The 16,515-nt window shown below is 36.0% G+C and overlaps 1 protein-coding gene across 2 annotated transcripts in view; it reads right to left on the reverse strand.

Annotated features, from left to right (window-relative positions):
• Nucleotides 1-2,508: 2,508 nt before the first annotated feature.
• PAXIP1 (PAX interacting protein 1) overlaps nucleotides 2,509-16,515 on the reverse strand; it is a 33,877-nt gene continuing 19,870 nt past the window's right edge. For both annotated transcript variants that reach the window (XM_066991439.1, XM_066991438.1), the window contains exons 9-21: nucleotides 16,016-16,111; nucleotides 15,544-15,681; nucleotides 14,025-14,146; nucleotides 13,273-13,457; nucleotides 13,094-13,137; nucleotides 10,700-10,767; nucleotides 10,200-10,302; nucleotides 7,603-7,771; nucleotides 5,831-5,931; nucleotides 4,521-4,655; nucleotides 4,362-4,437; nucleotides 3,744-3,808; nucleotides 2,509-3,306 (exon numbers count right to left, since the gene is read on the reverse strand). In XM_066991439.1, the coding sequence (XP_066847540.1) occupies nucleotides 3,295-3,306; nucleotides 3,744-3,808; nucleotides 4,362-4,437; nucleotides 4,521-4,655; nucleotides 5,831-5,931; nucleotides 7,603-7,771; nucleotides 10,200-10,302; nucleotides 10,700-10,767; nucleotides 13,094-13,137; nucleotides 13,273-13,457; nucleotides 14,025-14,146; nucleotides 15,544-15,681; nucleotides 16,016-16,111 (1,314 nt within the window). In that variant the 3' untranslated portion in view covers nucleotides 2,509-3,294. The remainder of the gene's footprint in view (nucleotides 3,307-3,743; nucleotides 3,809-4,361; nucleotides 4,438-4,520; nucleotides 4,656-5,830; nucleotides 5,932-7,602; nucleotides 7,772-10,199; nucleotides 10,303-10,699; nucleotides 10,768-13,093; nucleotides 13,138-13,272; nucleotides 13,458-14,024; nucleotides 14,147-15,543; nucleotides 15,682-16,015; nucleotides 16,112-16,515) is intronic.

Below are 16,515 nucleotides of genomic sequence, written 5' to 3' on the forward strand. Positions count from 1 at the left end.
CAAAAAAAAAAAAAAAAAACCTGAAAAAAAGCTCGTATTGTAGACCTAATGTTTTGGCAAGCAAGTAAAGGTTTTTTGTTGATTTTTTTTTTGTTGGTCTTGTTGTTATGGTTTTTTTTGTTTGTTTGTTTTGTTTTTTCCTCCAAGATGTAAAGGAGACAGGATCAAGGACACTTAAGCATTATAATCTTTCTCTAAAGGAAAAGCAAGTTCATAACAGCAACCTAGTATCAGAACACTTCATCAAACCCTTCCTCTATCAACTAATCACAGGCACAGTAACATCTGTGCAAGCCAGTTGGCTCTGGACAGCTCCTGTGGTTCTTGAAAGACTTTTTCTTGGCAGGTTCTGTTTTTTACTCTAATTGAAAGGTTAATCAAATCAGTCATACTTGTATGTTGGCTAAATAAACACACTGTCTCCACTGATGATGAAACAGATGCGTTACCACTTATGTTTCCCACAGGGTTCATTTGTTCCATGATTGCATTTGCTTTTCTCCAGGCTTCTTTATGCAGTATCTGACAGCATTTTGGATAGTTCTCATAAAAAGGAAATTTACCTTTCAGATGCTATTGCATTCACACGTCTCTTAACTGTAGTAGGCTTTGGCAAAGGTGCTATGTATCCTGCACACTCCTTGATTGTGGAAAACGTGCAAGTTAATCCCCAAAAAGGTGAGAACCATTACTGAGGGGTAAGTGCCTAATCGAGTCTAGCAGCTTATGTTGCCCAGGCAGAAACTTCTAACACATTCAAATCTGGTTTCTCTCTGCCTTTCTTCCCCTCAGTGAAATGTTTCATTCTGCCAAGAGCTGTTGTAGCAGGTCTTGTTAGCTTCTAGAGCTCAGTGGTGCAAATTCGTATGCCTTGTGATCGATCCTATGCGCAGTTAAACAGCGCTGCTACCTCATTATATGCATCATATTCAACTCTTCCTCGAAACCAGCATTTACATTTGATACGGCAATCCATGGTTTGCAAGATACACAGAAAATATGCTGAATGCTTGACAAGTAAAAAGTATTTATTCAAGGTTAAGAAGTTTTGTGTATCACATTTTCAAAGTTCAAAAGCTACAGCAGCCGATACCTGTTTTTAAAGGAAAAGGCACCAAAAACTTTCTGCACGCTGGTAACTAGTATAAGGAAGTCTCAAGCCATACAGAGATTAACACAGCTTTACGTTAATTCAGTATTACACATTCTGAAATGTATTTGAAGACAAGAAAGTGTACCTTTTTCTCCAATAAAATATAGTATGTATGCACTGCATTGCTGAAATTCTTTAGGGTATTATTTTTTTTTTCACCTATTTTCAATATTCTTTAAAAGGTGTGGATAACCAAGCTAACTTGCTGAACTGTTAAGAGAAGTGATCTCTGCAGAGGTCTTTAATTAAATTGGGTTTTAGAGGTATGCTCCCCCTCAATTGACAGTGAAGAGAGGGCATAATAGCCAGATCTGTGTTTGAACATTTTAAGTTATTTACACCACTCATCAGCCAACAGAACTCCCACTGCATTCCATCCTTTTTTTTTTTTTAAAGAAGTGTAAAAACATTATCAGCTTCCATCCTCAGGTCTCCACATTTGAGACTTTTCCTTAATCTCATGATGAAAAGGAAGCAGTATTATGGATAGCTGAACATCACACTGAGAAAAACACATAGCTCTGCAGTTACAAATAAATGGCATTTGGGAAAAAGTACCGTTTTCTCCTACCCTGTACCATACCTTTTTAACCTCTGATGCATCTAAAAACATCTTAAGCCAAAGTATGCAAACCTCATTTACAAATTTTGTCACCTTACCAAAGGTCACAGTAATGGAAATTGCTGTTATCATGTAGCCCCTTCTTACTGCTTACAATAGAAATGGCAAATGCAGGAGTAAATCAGGATAGCTGAGGAAGCCAGAGCCAGCACTAACAGGCAACAGGCACAGTACTGACCTCTGCGGGACTTCACTCCTCTTGAAATTTACACTCACTGTGTTCCTACAGCTTGAATCTGTCATTTGCTTAAGCACCTTGTTGAACTGAGGCATGGGGAAAAAAGGCAACAGAAACAGTGATCAAATATCAGGTGGATTTACATTTTAAGCCATAGCACAAATGAGATTTGAAATTAATAACTTCTCTGTAGAAAGCTTTGCATAAGCTAAAAATAGCCGCTTATCTCAGTTTAATGCGACTGAAACATCTTCCCTGTAAAATAGTTTTGCATAGAAATACAAAATGCTAGAAAAAGGTGTGATAAGCTATTGTTTAAAGTGGTTTTTATCCGTCATTTTGAATCGTTCTTTGAATGGTTCACAAGGTGGTATGATACACTTGATACTATGCAGACAAGTGAATATCTGCACACCCCCACCAGAGTTTAATGGCTTGCTGATCCAAGAAGAAATGTTTTTAGTATGATTTTTCAACTGCTAGAATCTAAACTGGTAGAAATGTAAAGTCAGATTATGAGAACTGTGTGTGTGTGTTAGGAAAAACAACTGAATATAGATGGGGGAAAACTGATATTTTAATATTTATTTAGTAAAACTCACTATACAAACAGAACTTATCACAATAGCATAATATGTGAGCTTATAGTTTCTCCTTCCTTCAAGCTATTCCTTTGTTTCAGTAAAAACACATTTATACACTTACAACAACTTCCCCTTTAAAGCACTGGGATTTTTATATATTAAAACATACCTGGTAAAATAAGCTTAAAATAATTTTACATTGCTTGGAAAAAGATTTGAGTAATTTACTCTTACCAGAGTGCCATTGTTGCACATTATTCAAAAAGAATGAACCACCACTAAAATATAGAGTAAAACATTTAAAAGTACATTTATTTAAAATGTGGGCAAAATATCAATATAAAAGAAAATAGAGTATAAGAAATAAAAATAAAGTACAAAACATTTTCATCTTCAACATCCATAATTTAATAGACAGCAAGCCCTTTTATTTTTACATCCAAATTACACTTTTGGCTGAAGTACCATCATTTATGCTAAAATGTTTAAAAACTGGCTAATCATGATACCTAAAGTGGGCTCTTTTAAAATGGTAGTATCATACAAAACATAGTAAATTATGTTTCCTCATAATAAAATTACACATCCTAAAAAAGATGCAGTTGATTTTTGCTTTCCTGCTTTAAACTGCTCTTCATCCTTAGGTAAACAGCTGGAAAACAGCATCCACAGGAAGTTTTAGTTACTTTGTACAATGGCTGAACAGCTAGATTCAATGCTCCAAGGACTCCGAAGCAGTAAGGCATTTTACTATCCATCAAGTAAATTTATATGTATGCTTGTTAAGGAAGAACAACGTTAAGAAACTTTTATAAAACATACCCATAAAGACATAGAACCCTTACTGGTCCTACACTGCGTTTATCAAACAGAGTTTATAATCTTCAGTAAAAAGCTATTTTTGTCATCTGCAAGTCACATGTGACAAACATTTTCCTTAGTGACAATTTTTTTTTTTTGCTTAATATGCTGCTCCTGGTACTTTCTGATAACCCTGAATCCCACCTCCACTGAGGTATTATTTTTTGTGTTTAAATCAAGAAGTAATTCTACTTTGAATTTAAACTAGGTTTCTGGGTGTTCAGCTACCTTCTTATCAAGTGAACATTATATATCCCAAAAAATAGTAAGTAGTTAGTTCCTAATTCAGAAAGCTTGGAGTAAATCACACTTCCTTAGGCAGCTGATAGCCTTTACACAAAAAGGATATGATTCATAATCCAGTGTTTGAGTAAGTACTCCGGTCAGGACAAACTCAGCGTTGTGGACATCTGGAAATATTGAAAACACACATAGTTTACACCATACAAAGACATTCTTCCTTCTGCAGATGCATTAAGAGGTGCCATTCAGTACCTTTCTGCTCTTCGTGGAAAAGACATAAGGGAATATGGTCCTACCACTACCAGCGCCCTGCAGTTAGCCATCCCACACTTCATGCCACATACACCAGGCTTCCCAGTGTACCCTTTTGTTAGTAAACACAGTATGTTTGTGGGTTCTACACTGAAGCAAAAACAGTTGAAGTGGAAAAAAAATAAAAAAAACAGATCTTTAACTAAGTTGACTAATAATGAGAATGAATCTTGCACCATGCAGCACCAAAACCCCAAGCTCAAGCCCACCACCAGAGATTTGTGCTGACCTGGCTAGAAAATACCCGTATTACGAACACCTAGGAAAATGCTGCCTCAGATTTCTCCATGCAGGATCGACCACATACCCCTCTAACTAGTACCTGAAATATTCAACAGGCATCTGTACTTGTAAAATAATAGAAAAATAATCAATACTGTACAAATTACATCAATCGCTTATACATACCTATGCCTCTAGCAAAATATTCTCGACATAAGTGAAGGTCATTTTCACAGGAAATCAAGATTATCTCTGGCAAACTCTAAATGAGAGAAAGCAATTGTAAGCTCTGAGTAATATAGTAAGATACTACCAGTAAGTTTTAGAAAGCAACACTGTACGTACTTTATTCTGCTTATGCTCCATGAGTTTTCGAAAAGAAGGCTGTTTGGATAACACTTTTCCTCCCGCGCATTCCACAATAGCTTTCATGGTGGAAAGACTAGGACAAATTCCAGGTGTAATGTAGAAGAATTTTCCCTAAAAAGAGAAACAAAAGAATAAGAAAGCCTTATTTTGTTAACTGATTTCAGCAGTACATTTAATTTTCGTGTGACTCATGCAATCATGGGCGAGGCTGTAAACAATTTATAGTGGCCTATAGCAACAATTCCAACAGTTGATGAGCTGTCTGTAATTACCACTGATCTGCTTTCCCTGAAGGGACAAATCTGCAGTTTTGATAAATTTGAGTAATTTGGGTATGCCTATTTCATAACCCTTAAAATAACCACGAAACCATCAAATGACCACTGGTCAAACTACGATTAAAATATATAATACACACACATATATATTAACTGCAACTTGGTAAGATGTGCAAGAACTACAAAGCTCCTTCAAGCATAGGGATGCCTAAAGGGTTGCAAAAAAGCTTTTATTCTTTAATTAAAGCTTTCATTTTTAAAATTAACATCATAATACATTAATTACATATATTACCTCATGACAAAAAAAAACAACTGCTACTTGATTGAGACTGATATAGGTGAACAGATCACAAAGAAGATTATCTGTATGTTTAGCAGCTAGGTATAAAAAGAAGTTCTTCCTAAACTGCAAGACTTGCTAGACTGCAAAACTGAGTGAAACGTAACACTTAGATATAATAAAACACAAAGATGCCTATTCATTAGAGGCTGTGAAAATACATTTTTTAGGTGGTTTGCCTCAAGAAAGACTCCAATTCAATCAGGCTGAAAAATCTCTAGCAACTTATATTTTCACTTACCTCCTCTGCAAAGCAGCATAAATTTAATCGGAGGCATGAAAACCACCTTGCACCATCCTAGCAAACTGCCTAGTGCTAAGTCCACTATGCAAGGGAAATCAGAGTTAAACTTCCTGAGGCTGAAATGCACACTCTCAACTGCCATTTTTCAAAATGTAAGTTATTTGTAAAAGAACAAATACTGTTTTTATACACTGAGAATATTTTGTTCCCATGTACAGGATCCAGTCACTCAGACGCATCCCAAAAATGCTTAGGCAGGAAATATACATTAAGTCAATACCAGATTTTGTAACAAATAATGTGTGTTATATGCTAGACTGTTTTATTGCCCTGAGCTATACAAAGCTGCTGTTGTCCCGATACTGAAAAAAAATAGGTTGAAAAGCTTCAAGCATTTAAATGCTCTTCTTAAACTGCATACCTTGAACAGCGGAGCCACTTGTGCTCTCTTTAGGGACTCCTCTAAACTAAAGCAGAAAAGCACCTCAGCTTCAGCATCCCTCAGCACGAAATTCTGCTCGTCTGAAAAAGACAAAAAATGTTAACACAGGAAACAAAAACAGCAGCATAATGTAGGAGCTAACCTGATTAGAAAACACCAGTGGCAGATTGGCTCTAAATGGTAAACAGGAATTTAACATGATGATAGTACCCCTTCTACTAGACTCCTTGTGAGGATGACCCACCACTACCTGGAGAATAAAGCTGTGTTTTACACTTGTACATCCAGCAACAACCACTGTCCCATAAAGTCTCCTTTTCTAACTTATTGGTGCAACATACCCAGAAACTGTCTTCAAGCCCCCATGCAGCCTTAACAGAGCAAACTTTCAACCTATTTCCCTTTTTCCTATTATTCAGCTGATTTCATTTTTATTTTTAATTCAGGATGGGATTTTGGCCCTAGCTTCACTCTTCCACAAAAAGGCAGGTTAAAAATATTTCCAAATTAGATTTAGCTCAAAACATCTAAGTTCAAGGAGAAAAAAAAAATTATGGAGAACTGGTCTTCCTAAAGACAATTTTGACAACTTGCAAGAGATGGTATTTGTACTCTTCCATAAAAAATAGATCATCAGTGGGACGATTTTTCCAAACTAGTGCTGTTTTCCATCATTGAACCACATACAAAAGTAAAGGCAGCCTATTAGCTACAAGTCTACTGAATTTTGGTAGACAAGTATTTCAAGTACTAGATCAGAACAGTTGTCCTTATAAATCGCCAGACTTTATTTATCAACTAATAGCTTCCAAATAGATTGATTTTTCAGTTCACTGATGCTGAACCAAGCACGTTGCTTTCTCCAGATTAATAAAAATGTTTGCTAATTTATTGGTTAATTATCCACTGATTTAAATCTTTGTGATGGTTAGGCAGCAATTTAGTTTGCTCCCTTCAATCAAATTACATAAAAAGCATAAAAAATCATAAAACAAGTAATCAGCCTTTAAAAAGATTTTCTTCAGACCCAGCCTGTCAAATCAACCTGAACCATCTATTTTGTTATTTTCAGCTGTCAACAGTAAAGTGCAAAAATAAAGTTGATATATTCCAACACAGTTGCAGAACTAAATTAATTTGTTTTATTATTTAAATGAATTCCTGTATGCATTTCCAACAGTGACTTAGTTCTTTACAATTTATATTTTAGAAGAATTACTGAAAGCAAAAACATTTGGGGCTTAACAAGTAATCATAGTTAAGATCTATAAATGGCTACATCAGAGAGACAGACAATGCTTAACAACATCCAACTATTTATTAACCACTCTAAAGCAATATCTAAATACTTTTTTTTTTTTTTTACTTCACTTAACGGAAAGAAACTGGATTAAATCGAATGAAAATTATGTGCAACATAATGTTATATAGGAACAAGAACCTAGTGAAAAAGTATACATCATTTCTTCTAGTGATAACTTTATTTAACCATACCAAGGTAGCCTTCTACCTCAAATGAAATACAAACTAGCTGCTAGTGTAATTGTTTAAACTTTATAACCGGTGGAGAATTATGTATAAACTATAGAGGTCAGACTTGCTGCTGACTTTAAAATCTGTGTTTCACAAAACCGAATTCTTTAGAAAACTGGCAAGAGACATGAAAATTGAAGTCAAAGCAATACTCAGGCTATGTTCAAACACCTAAATCAACCAGCCTGAAGTTTATTATAGGTACCAGTTCAACTTACCAACGAACTTCTGGCATTTGAAGCACTCTTCTAACCACTCTGGAGTGACTATGTGCTTGACTACAGAAATTGCTGTCAGGAACTTGACAGTGCGGGTCACTTTACTGGCAATGAGGTGGGTGCATTTCTGGGCTGATTCTGCTACTTCGCCTCCCAGGATATAGAGTTTCTGAAAGTTGTGCAAAATACAGATCAGAATGAAACAGTCCTTTATAAATTGTAAGGGGAAAAAAAAAAGTGGAATGATAACAGTTTAAAATTAAGCTCCTAATGAAATAGTAAACATAGGAGAGTTTCATATTACAGTAATTCCTTTATTAAAACTGATTAAAGGACAGAATTTACAGCCATGAAAAACCCAGGTATTTCCAGACACATCTCACCTGGCTAGAGTGAGAGCTACCTTCTGAGTCTGCAGCTTTATTTTTTTAAGCAATAAAATAACCCTAAGGTACAAATCATATTATTTTTTTTTTTTTGGAACTGAAACATGCTATTAAGCCTAAATAAGCAGAAAATTTAATAATTTTGCTCTTTTCCTCTACGGAAGGTATAATATACACTGTAGCTATGGTGAACTTAATTTTGCTACTCTTTTCCTCAAAGCAAAAGTATTCTCATGAAAAACATATATTCTTTAAATACATCAGTTCCCCATGCATTTAGATGGTATTGAGTAACTATCATTTTTTCCTAGGTTTAAACTACCCTACCCAAACTATCTCATCACAGCTGGCAGCTTGTCAACTAAGATACAAATCATTATCTGACTAGATTAGTAACAAAGCTAACCAAGTGGTAAAGTGTATCACATTATAAAAGGAGTTAGACTGCTTTCTCTGATAAAAAATTTAACAATGAAAACATCCAAAAGCATTTGGACAGCTTCACTATCTATGCGCTACAGATTTCTGATTTTTGTAAGTATTTTGTACGAATAAGTTAAAAAACAAAAAGAACTATTTTAAAGCATAAATATTTAACACACTATGGTGTTTTCAGTACAGCAGTCATCTGGAGTCACCAAAGCAAGAGGCCTACTGCGCGTATTAGAAGCCCAGAAAGAGCTCTGCCTTCCCTCTGTACACCACTGCTCTGAGAACAACAAACAAGCAGGATACACAGGGACAATGTTTTCAGTTCTTTCTTACTGCGCTGGCTAAGTGCTGGTTTGCATCACGGTGATACACAAAAGCACTATTCCGTGACAGTGAACCTCTTCACTCATTATCTCCTGAAGGGTATGCATAAACACATTGTGAATACTAAACTTGTACACCTACAAAAGGCAAAAGCTGTTATTTTCATCCTTAATACACGTCCACCTCAAACACTGTATTGCTATGAGCGCAGATCTTGTAAGATTTGTACTCTAATGCTTAAGCAGCCCTTTGGGTATACAGAAGAGACTACCCCTCCAGCTCAAGAAGATGGGAGGTATCCAGCCTCAGGCAGGTATTCAAACTCTGAAAAATCTTAACGGTATCATCACGGCTAAGTTTGGCTTCAAATCCACAGGACTTGAGGCTGAAATTTATTTATATGCTCATGAGCCATAGCTGTAACAAAATCAGATTCTGTGACTCTTTGTATAATAAACCTGGTACCAACGTGACAAAATGAGGAGCTGTCACTGGAACTTATACTGAGATTTACAGAAAAATCATTTACGTTTCAAAATATTCAAAAATCAAGCTTCAAATGCAAACATTTTAAGGGAAAAAGACTACGGATTCCAACTATTTTGAAAACAACCCTAGGTATAATAAAGAAATTAGGTTATTTGGAGAATGCCTAAGTGATGCATGTTTCTAAGAATCATAGTAGACCCAAACTAGTCCTCCTTTACTTTTGATTAACCTGAGTAGGCACAAGTGGCAGGATCTTTCATGCCGTACTGAAGTCAGCAATTAAAACAAACAAACAAACAAAACAAAACAAAAAAACAGTAACGCTGTGCCACAAACCTCAGCCAATATGTGACAAATAAATGAAAATTTCTTCTTTTTGACCAAATATTTAGCACTTATTAAGGTTCAAGGAATGACTAGATTTTTATATCATTAAAAGAATGTTATAAATTATTTAGAGGTAAGTTCTGGGAGAGATTTATTAGGGAACAGAACAAAATCTCCCTTGGAACACATTATCTCATGCCTGCCATAAGCTTTGTCATCAACTTCCTTCAAAACATTTGGCATCACAGATAACAACAGATAATAAATAACACTTGAAGCAGCTTGAGTCCTACCCAGCACAACAATCACTACTTTCCTCACCTAAATTTGGCCATGAAGTTTGCTTATTTAAAAAAAAAAAATGTGTAAGGGGCCTCTTTGCCTTTTAAAAACATCTTACGGAACAAAGAACAGTAGCAGAGAAGCAGGAAGTACACTACAGCAGAACAGTTATCAAATAAAACTCAGTCCACATAAATGACTGATCTCAGCCCCAGTAAGCACAGGTTTTTATCCATCCCATTAGATACAGGCTAATCAAGTCTTACTTTGTAAGAACTCAATGTCCGTGAAAAAATAAAAAAAATTAAAAAAAAATCCATGTAGTTCACATGAGGTTAAGTGAAAAAAAAAAGTCACCTTGATGTACTGTTGAACTTGCATAGGCTCAAATCCTGTGAAGAGTACCATCGGTGTCAATTCTGGGGTGAGCTTTTTAGTAGGTGGCGGTAGGTCTTCAATCCTACAAGACGTGAAATACAGCAGAATGTGAAGTTCGGGCCACAAGTCGTTTTTTTAAAAGCAGATAAACACACTCTCTGCAACTTTTAGCAATGAAAACGCTCAGACGAATGAGAATTAGGCAGGATCAGTCTTCTGGATGAAAAACTGTTATGCTCAGAACAGAACATTCTCTCCCAATTCTGTTCTCTCCCCGTTCTCTTATTACTCCACTCTCGTTATTCTTCTATTCCTGCCACTTGAGTAGCTGGCAATATGCAAAAAATCCTGCTAGTTACTGCAATTAGCAGGGTACAGGATGGAACTGGGCGGATGGGCAGCTGACAGTTCTGTGGAAAGGTAAATTAAGGACAAATTGGTAAAACAAAAAAAGGTAAATTAAGGTAAATGGTTCTTACCGTGCTCTTTTGGAAGATGGCTGAAGACTGGGTTCATTTTGCTTTGGTTTCAAAGGCAACCTCACACCCTGAAATTAGAGCATCTACATGTTTACATCTGAATTGAGCACAGAACCCTATTTTTGTTTTAAAGCAGGACAACTGTACGCCAATGTTCTAAGACTATACTTAAAGAATTAATATACACGAGAAAGATGTGCTGCCAAATGCATACTGGTGCAATGACTGCTTACACAGCTGACTCAAGAGCAAAGCTGAGCGCTAACCAAAGCTTCTCCACGAAGTTAGGCAACGATTTAACTGAATGCCAAATACAAACTTTTTTTCCCCTTTCAGTAAAGCTGATAACCATTATTTGAAAACCCAAAGAATTAAATGAGACTGAAAACCCTGTCCATTTATGAGACACATGAAGACCACAGTAGTCTTCCAGGAACTTAAATATTAACAGAAAATAGCAGCGCCTGTATTTTAAAATCTCAAGTTCCCTATTTACAGGAACAGAAGCTCCAGGGGATGCCTGGGTACTTGCTGCATAGACACTCCTGCCTCCTCTGTACTAGCTCAGTCCCCCACAGGGGTTTGCTCCCCACTCTCAGAAACCTGTAGTCTTACGCGAGAAAATCACTAGTATGAGCAGCTGGAAAGAAAAGCTCAAGCGCTTTCTTCTTGACAGGTGTTCCAACTACACTACGGAAATGCAAAAAGTAAATTGCATCAACACCACGTGACAGACAGCTGTCCTCACATAAGGACCCCAGACTTTAAATCCCAAGATGGAAAGAACTGCCTGCTGTAGAAGGCAGTGAAGTACCTCGGCTGACCCTTCACATGCCCGGTGTTTTCTATGACCAAATCACATTGTTTGTATGTAGGTGTCCCAAAGGGAGCTGGACAATATTAACTTCAGAGGTCTCTTCCAATCTAAATTACAAGATTCTTACTACACATGGAAAAGAAAGGTCCCTATATAGTAAATATTGAAAGGGAGGTACTTAAATTAAGCTTTCTGACCCCTTAGTTCTCTGTGTTTGCTGTGTAAGCAAAAAAAAAAAAAAAAAAAAAACAGACCACCACTGTTCCAACTGGACCACACTAAAAATGCAGATGCCAATTTTAAGATGAGCTCAAACACTATGTAGGTGCAAGGGCTGGTGGTAACAAACCCAAAAATGAGCTTGTGAAAAAGCCACCTTAAATACTACTAGTAATAGTACCTACAAAATCTCAAGTATTTATTTTTGGGCCACTAATAGAATGCATCCTTCAAGGAAATATGACAATTTTTTTGTTGTTGTTCTGTTTCAAAAAAGCTACTTAAGAGGCTATGACACCATTTCACAGAGGTCTATAAAAAGATCGTTTTGAACTTCAGGTCATGGTAACAGATGGCTACTTCTGAAGTTCCAACATATTAAACAATTAAATTGTACTAATATTTTAAATGGGATCTGGGCATTAATTAAGTTATGACAGTTATTAAGCTGTTTTCTGAAGAGTATACAAATGGATAGAGGTAGGTGATCCAGAACACAAAAGCTTACACAAAAATATTTTTGTGTAATGTAAAATGTTCTCTCTCAGTCACTTGTACAAATGAACCGAAAGCTCCTTAGCTCAAACTGGGAATTACCTATCTCAAGACAGACACTGTGAAAACGGTTCTCATTTATAAATCTGGAATGGAAAGAGAAATTACCACACAAAATCTTTCAGTCTAAAACTGAAACAGTATCTTCCAAGCTCAGAACAACAAGGAAACAGCTCAGAAAAAGTTGCTGTTCCCACCTTAGCTCTTATACCCATCTCACATTTTACGTTTCACAGCTTTTATTGCAGGGTGTATTCTAGACGTTTCAAATCCTGTTCCTGCCAGATTCTTAGTTTCCTTATGGTTGCTGATTTACACTGCTGTTATTACCAGACTTATCAGCATCACTTAAAAAAAAAAGCATTTTTAAATTACAAAATATTTGGTACATATGCACATGGCTTTAGTTCTTACAATATTTTAAAGACAGGATACAAAGTACTTGCAACCCATAATTTATGTCATCGATTCTATTTTAAAATATAGTCAAGATTCTAACAAAGTTATTACTGATTTTGGGTGCTTTACACCTCAAAAACCTTGCTTGGCCTGTTTCTGTAAAATCAAAGAGTGATGCACTAGTCCAAGATCTCTCAAAAGAAACTTGATTTTATATAATACAATGCAGTTTATTAGTTCCGTAAAAGATCATTTCTCAGATTTATAGAATACTAACCTGAAGCACATCAATGGTCTGTGTGGGTCCCTCTGGCACGTTGCGCACACCATATGGCTCATGTGCTCAAACATTAGAAACACTAAGCAGTAATCTGACAAAAACAGCGATATAAAACTCAACATACCATTAGAAGTTCTGGTGATACCTTTAGTGGAACTCTCCAAGAATCTAGAAAGTGAAGAATACAACAGAAGTGAAACCACTGCAAAATTATTTACAGCAGAACACACATGCTTCTATTGATTAAACAGGTACATAAGTAAGTGCTACAGAACACAGGATTTGGGGGACTGGAATTCTTACCCAGAAGGTTGAGAACTAGATGTTGACTAGGAGAAAGCGGATCTTGAAGACTGAATACTGTATAGCGGCTGTGCTGTATCTGCCGTAAAGCTTCAAAGTTTCCTAGCAGTATGTCACAGAGCCATTGTGCATTTACACAGGGTATTCTCCACTCTTTGGCTTTCTCATACTTCAAGCCACTGGGTCTTATTATTCAGAGATGAGGAAAAAAATATTTGATAAAATAGGTAAAATAGCATTTATACCAATAAACTTTAAATACCAGCATTTCTGTGTTGGTCTATCTGTTGTAACTGTGATAGAGAAATAAAATACATATATTCTGAAAATACTTTTGTTCTATGTACTGGAACAAGCAAAGTCAACTCAGGGAGAATTTCTGTCTCAAATTGAATCAGATTAGACCTAGATTTAATTCAATTTTCCCTCCCCCAGCATATTAAAACAATTATTCCTTCCCCCCCAATAGATTTTACTTATAGATGATGCAGCAGTCAGCATCACTTACAAAATAACCTTAAAATAGTGAAACAAGCAATGGCTTTTCTTTCTCCTGTCTTCAGCAGGTCAAATTTAAGATGTAAGTGCGCAGTAATTTAGCTCAATAAACAACATCATAAAGTTTAATGCTATCAAATCGCAAAAATGATTAAACATTCTTAATGAGATGTAACGAGCACTCCACATCGAGAAACACACTAAGTGGCAACAGGCAGCTGAGAACGTGAGCACCGTGGAGATAAACCACTTACTCTTTGCAGATGAGAACTGTGTTGCTGCGGCACAGGTAGCCCGTGTATTTGGCACCTGCTAGGTAGGCCATTAGTTTGAGGTCATCTCTGTCACTATCAACGAACCCTGTCACAGAGATTATCTACAGAAAGAAAGACACAGATATAACTGAAAGTAGATAGCATTTACAAAGTGATCCTGTTGAAAACAATTTTCTCTTACTAACTTTTTTACATTACTATGAAACATAGAGCATCTTAGCTACGGCACACAGGCACTGTAGGATACGTAACATGGCTTATAGGATATGTAAACTACAATCAAAGGCTGTTTGTTTATACATAAAATTACAGGTTTCTGGCACTGATTCTTCCCAAGTCAGAATTATTTTCATTCCGCTGGTCAACTTTTTGCTATTTACTAAGTCTCACTATGAAAAAGCTCCCATTTAGTTTTCTTCCCATACATCTTTCACTTCTTTCTTCTGCTGCTGTTTATATTCTTGCAAATTTTTACACTTACTTCCCCTACTCTCCTTTTAAAAATTCCTAAATGCTCTGCTCTAACCTGCCATGAAGCTGAATAAACTGCACCAGCTGATCACAGGTAGCAAAAGGTAATTCTTTATCTTCATTTCTTACCCTCGGTCTCACAAAGTTTTCATTTTTGCTGTTCTTTCCTTTTATTTAAAAAGTGACAACTGTGATTTTGTTGTTAATAATAAACTATGTTAACCACTGTGTTCACATGCACATTGTTATAGTCTATTTTCACCAGACCTGTTTCTTTTTATGTATTTAAGAAAAGGCTAGTACTAAGGCTGTCATCTTTCATGGCTGCATTCAGGACAAAGATCCAATGCCAAGACATATTTTGGCATCTTGTTTTATGTTGCTGTGTATTTCAATCAAGACATGCCTCATTCAACTTCAAGTTTATTTTTTGACCCCACAAATTTCCACTTCCCCAGTACTCCTCATTACACGCCAAAACACAGAGACTACCGGAACTGTGACCTCCTCCTTTCTGACTAACAGAACAAGCTTCCTTCTCCAGTATTTCATAGAATCATTTAGGTTGGAAATGACCTTTAAGATCATCTGGTCACACCTCTGGTAGGTATTGACTGAGAAAAATAAAAAACACTCAAAAAAATCAAAATACTATGTTAGCATAAAGGAAGTATAAAATATTAGATATGCTGTTAAGTTGAAAAATAAAAGGCTTGGACTCCTGTCATCTTGTTATGGATAACTCATGTCATCTTTGTACCTTGGTTTCTCTAAGAGAATAATAATCAAACACAGGTTTTAATATTTAGCTCTCGGAATTCAGCAAGACTTGCAAAGCACTCTGAATCACCTGATAGCATGCCCCTGATAGCATAGTCAACATAGGAGTTTAAGATTAAGAGAAGCTTTTCATCAGCTGACAAAAAAAAACATGCATTTTGCTTTGGGTAAGTACTTTCCAGCTATGTTTTAATATTGCTCGTGTAATGAAACAAGCATTCTTTACAAGTAAGCTTTTTCCTCTTACATGTTGAGAGCATGGCTTTCCTCCTGGTGGAAATGCCACTGGGAAGTGAAGGGCTCGATGAGGCGGTACCATTTTCTTCTTCTTCAAGATTGAGTTCAGCCAATGTGCCGTAATGCATCTCTTCCTTTCTCTTAAAGCCTATGAAGACATGCACAAACAGCTTTTAAAAACTGAAGCACATCTTTATGTTAGATTTTTTCTAAAACACAAAGCTTCTATTGTAATGACTGTTTGTTTCTCCTCAACATTTTCATGATCCTGTTTCTCACAGCATCTTCCTCGGTGTTCTCTGGAATAAATCTACTATGAGCATTATGAAAGTCTGTTGTACTATAAACTACAAATGATTTTAAAAAAGCATACAGTGAGAAAAAATATTTTATAATCAAAGCACGGATTATTATACTGAAAACCCCTTACCTTTACAGTAAGGAAATGAAAACATGCATAAATACATTACTAGCTTGCTTACCTGAGCATACATGTTACTGACTTGGCTTTCACAGAGAAGATGCGTGCATCTGCTTGTAAGTGTAGGGTCCACTGTCCCACCATGTGCTTGAATGATCTGGTAAGAGAACCAAATTAAAGCTTCTAATATATGTAACAATTATAAAATTACCCTAAGAAACAAACAATCTGAAATGAACGTCTACTGTTTAGGAGACTGTACCATTTCACTGAAGAGTTACCCCCCCCCTCCCCCCCAAAAAAAAAAGTTTGTCATGTAGCTTAAGAATTTTTGGGGAAAAAAAAATGAAGAAAACAAAATTAAATATGCACCTTTTCATTGAAGTACAAAAAGTGGAACTTTTTAAGATGCAAGGAAAAAAAACAAATAAAGATATATAAACAAAAATAACCTTGTTTTTTATTTTTGCAGTATAACTATTAAACAATTTCTCATAAACCATTCAATTCTATCTCAGCAATAAACACAAGTGCTGTTAAAAATGTCAACAGCTTACTTGA

The sequence above is a fragment of the Anser cygnoides genome, chromosome 2 (genome assembly GCF_040182565.1).
Source record: "Anser cygnoides isolate HZ-2024a breed goose chromosome 2, Taihu_goose_T2T_genome, whole genome shotgun sequence".
Classification (NCBI taxonomy): Eukaryota; Metazoa; Chordata; class Aves; order Anseriformes; family Anatidae; genus Anser; species Anser cygnoides.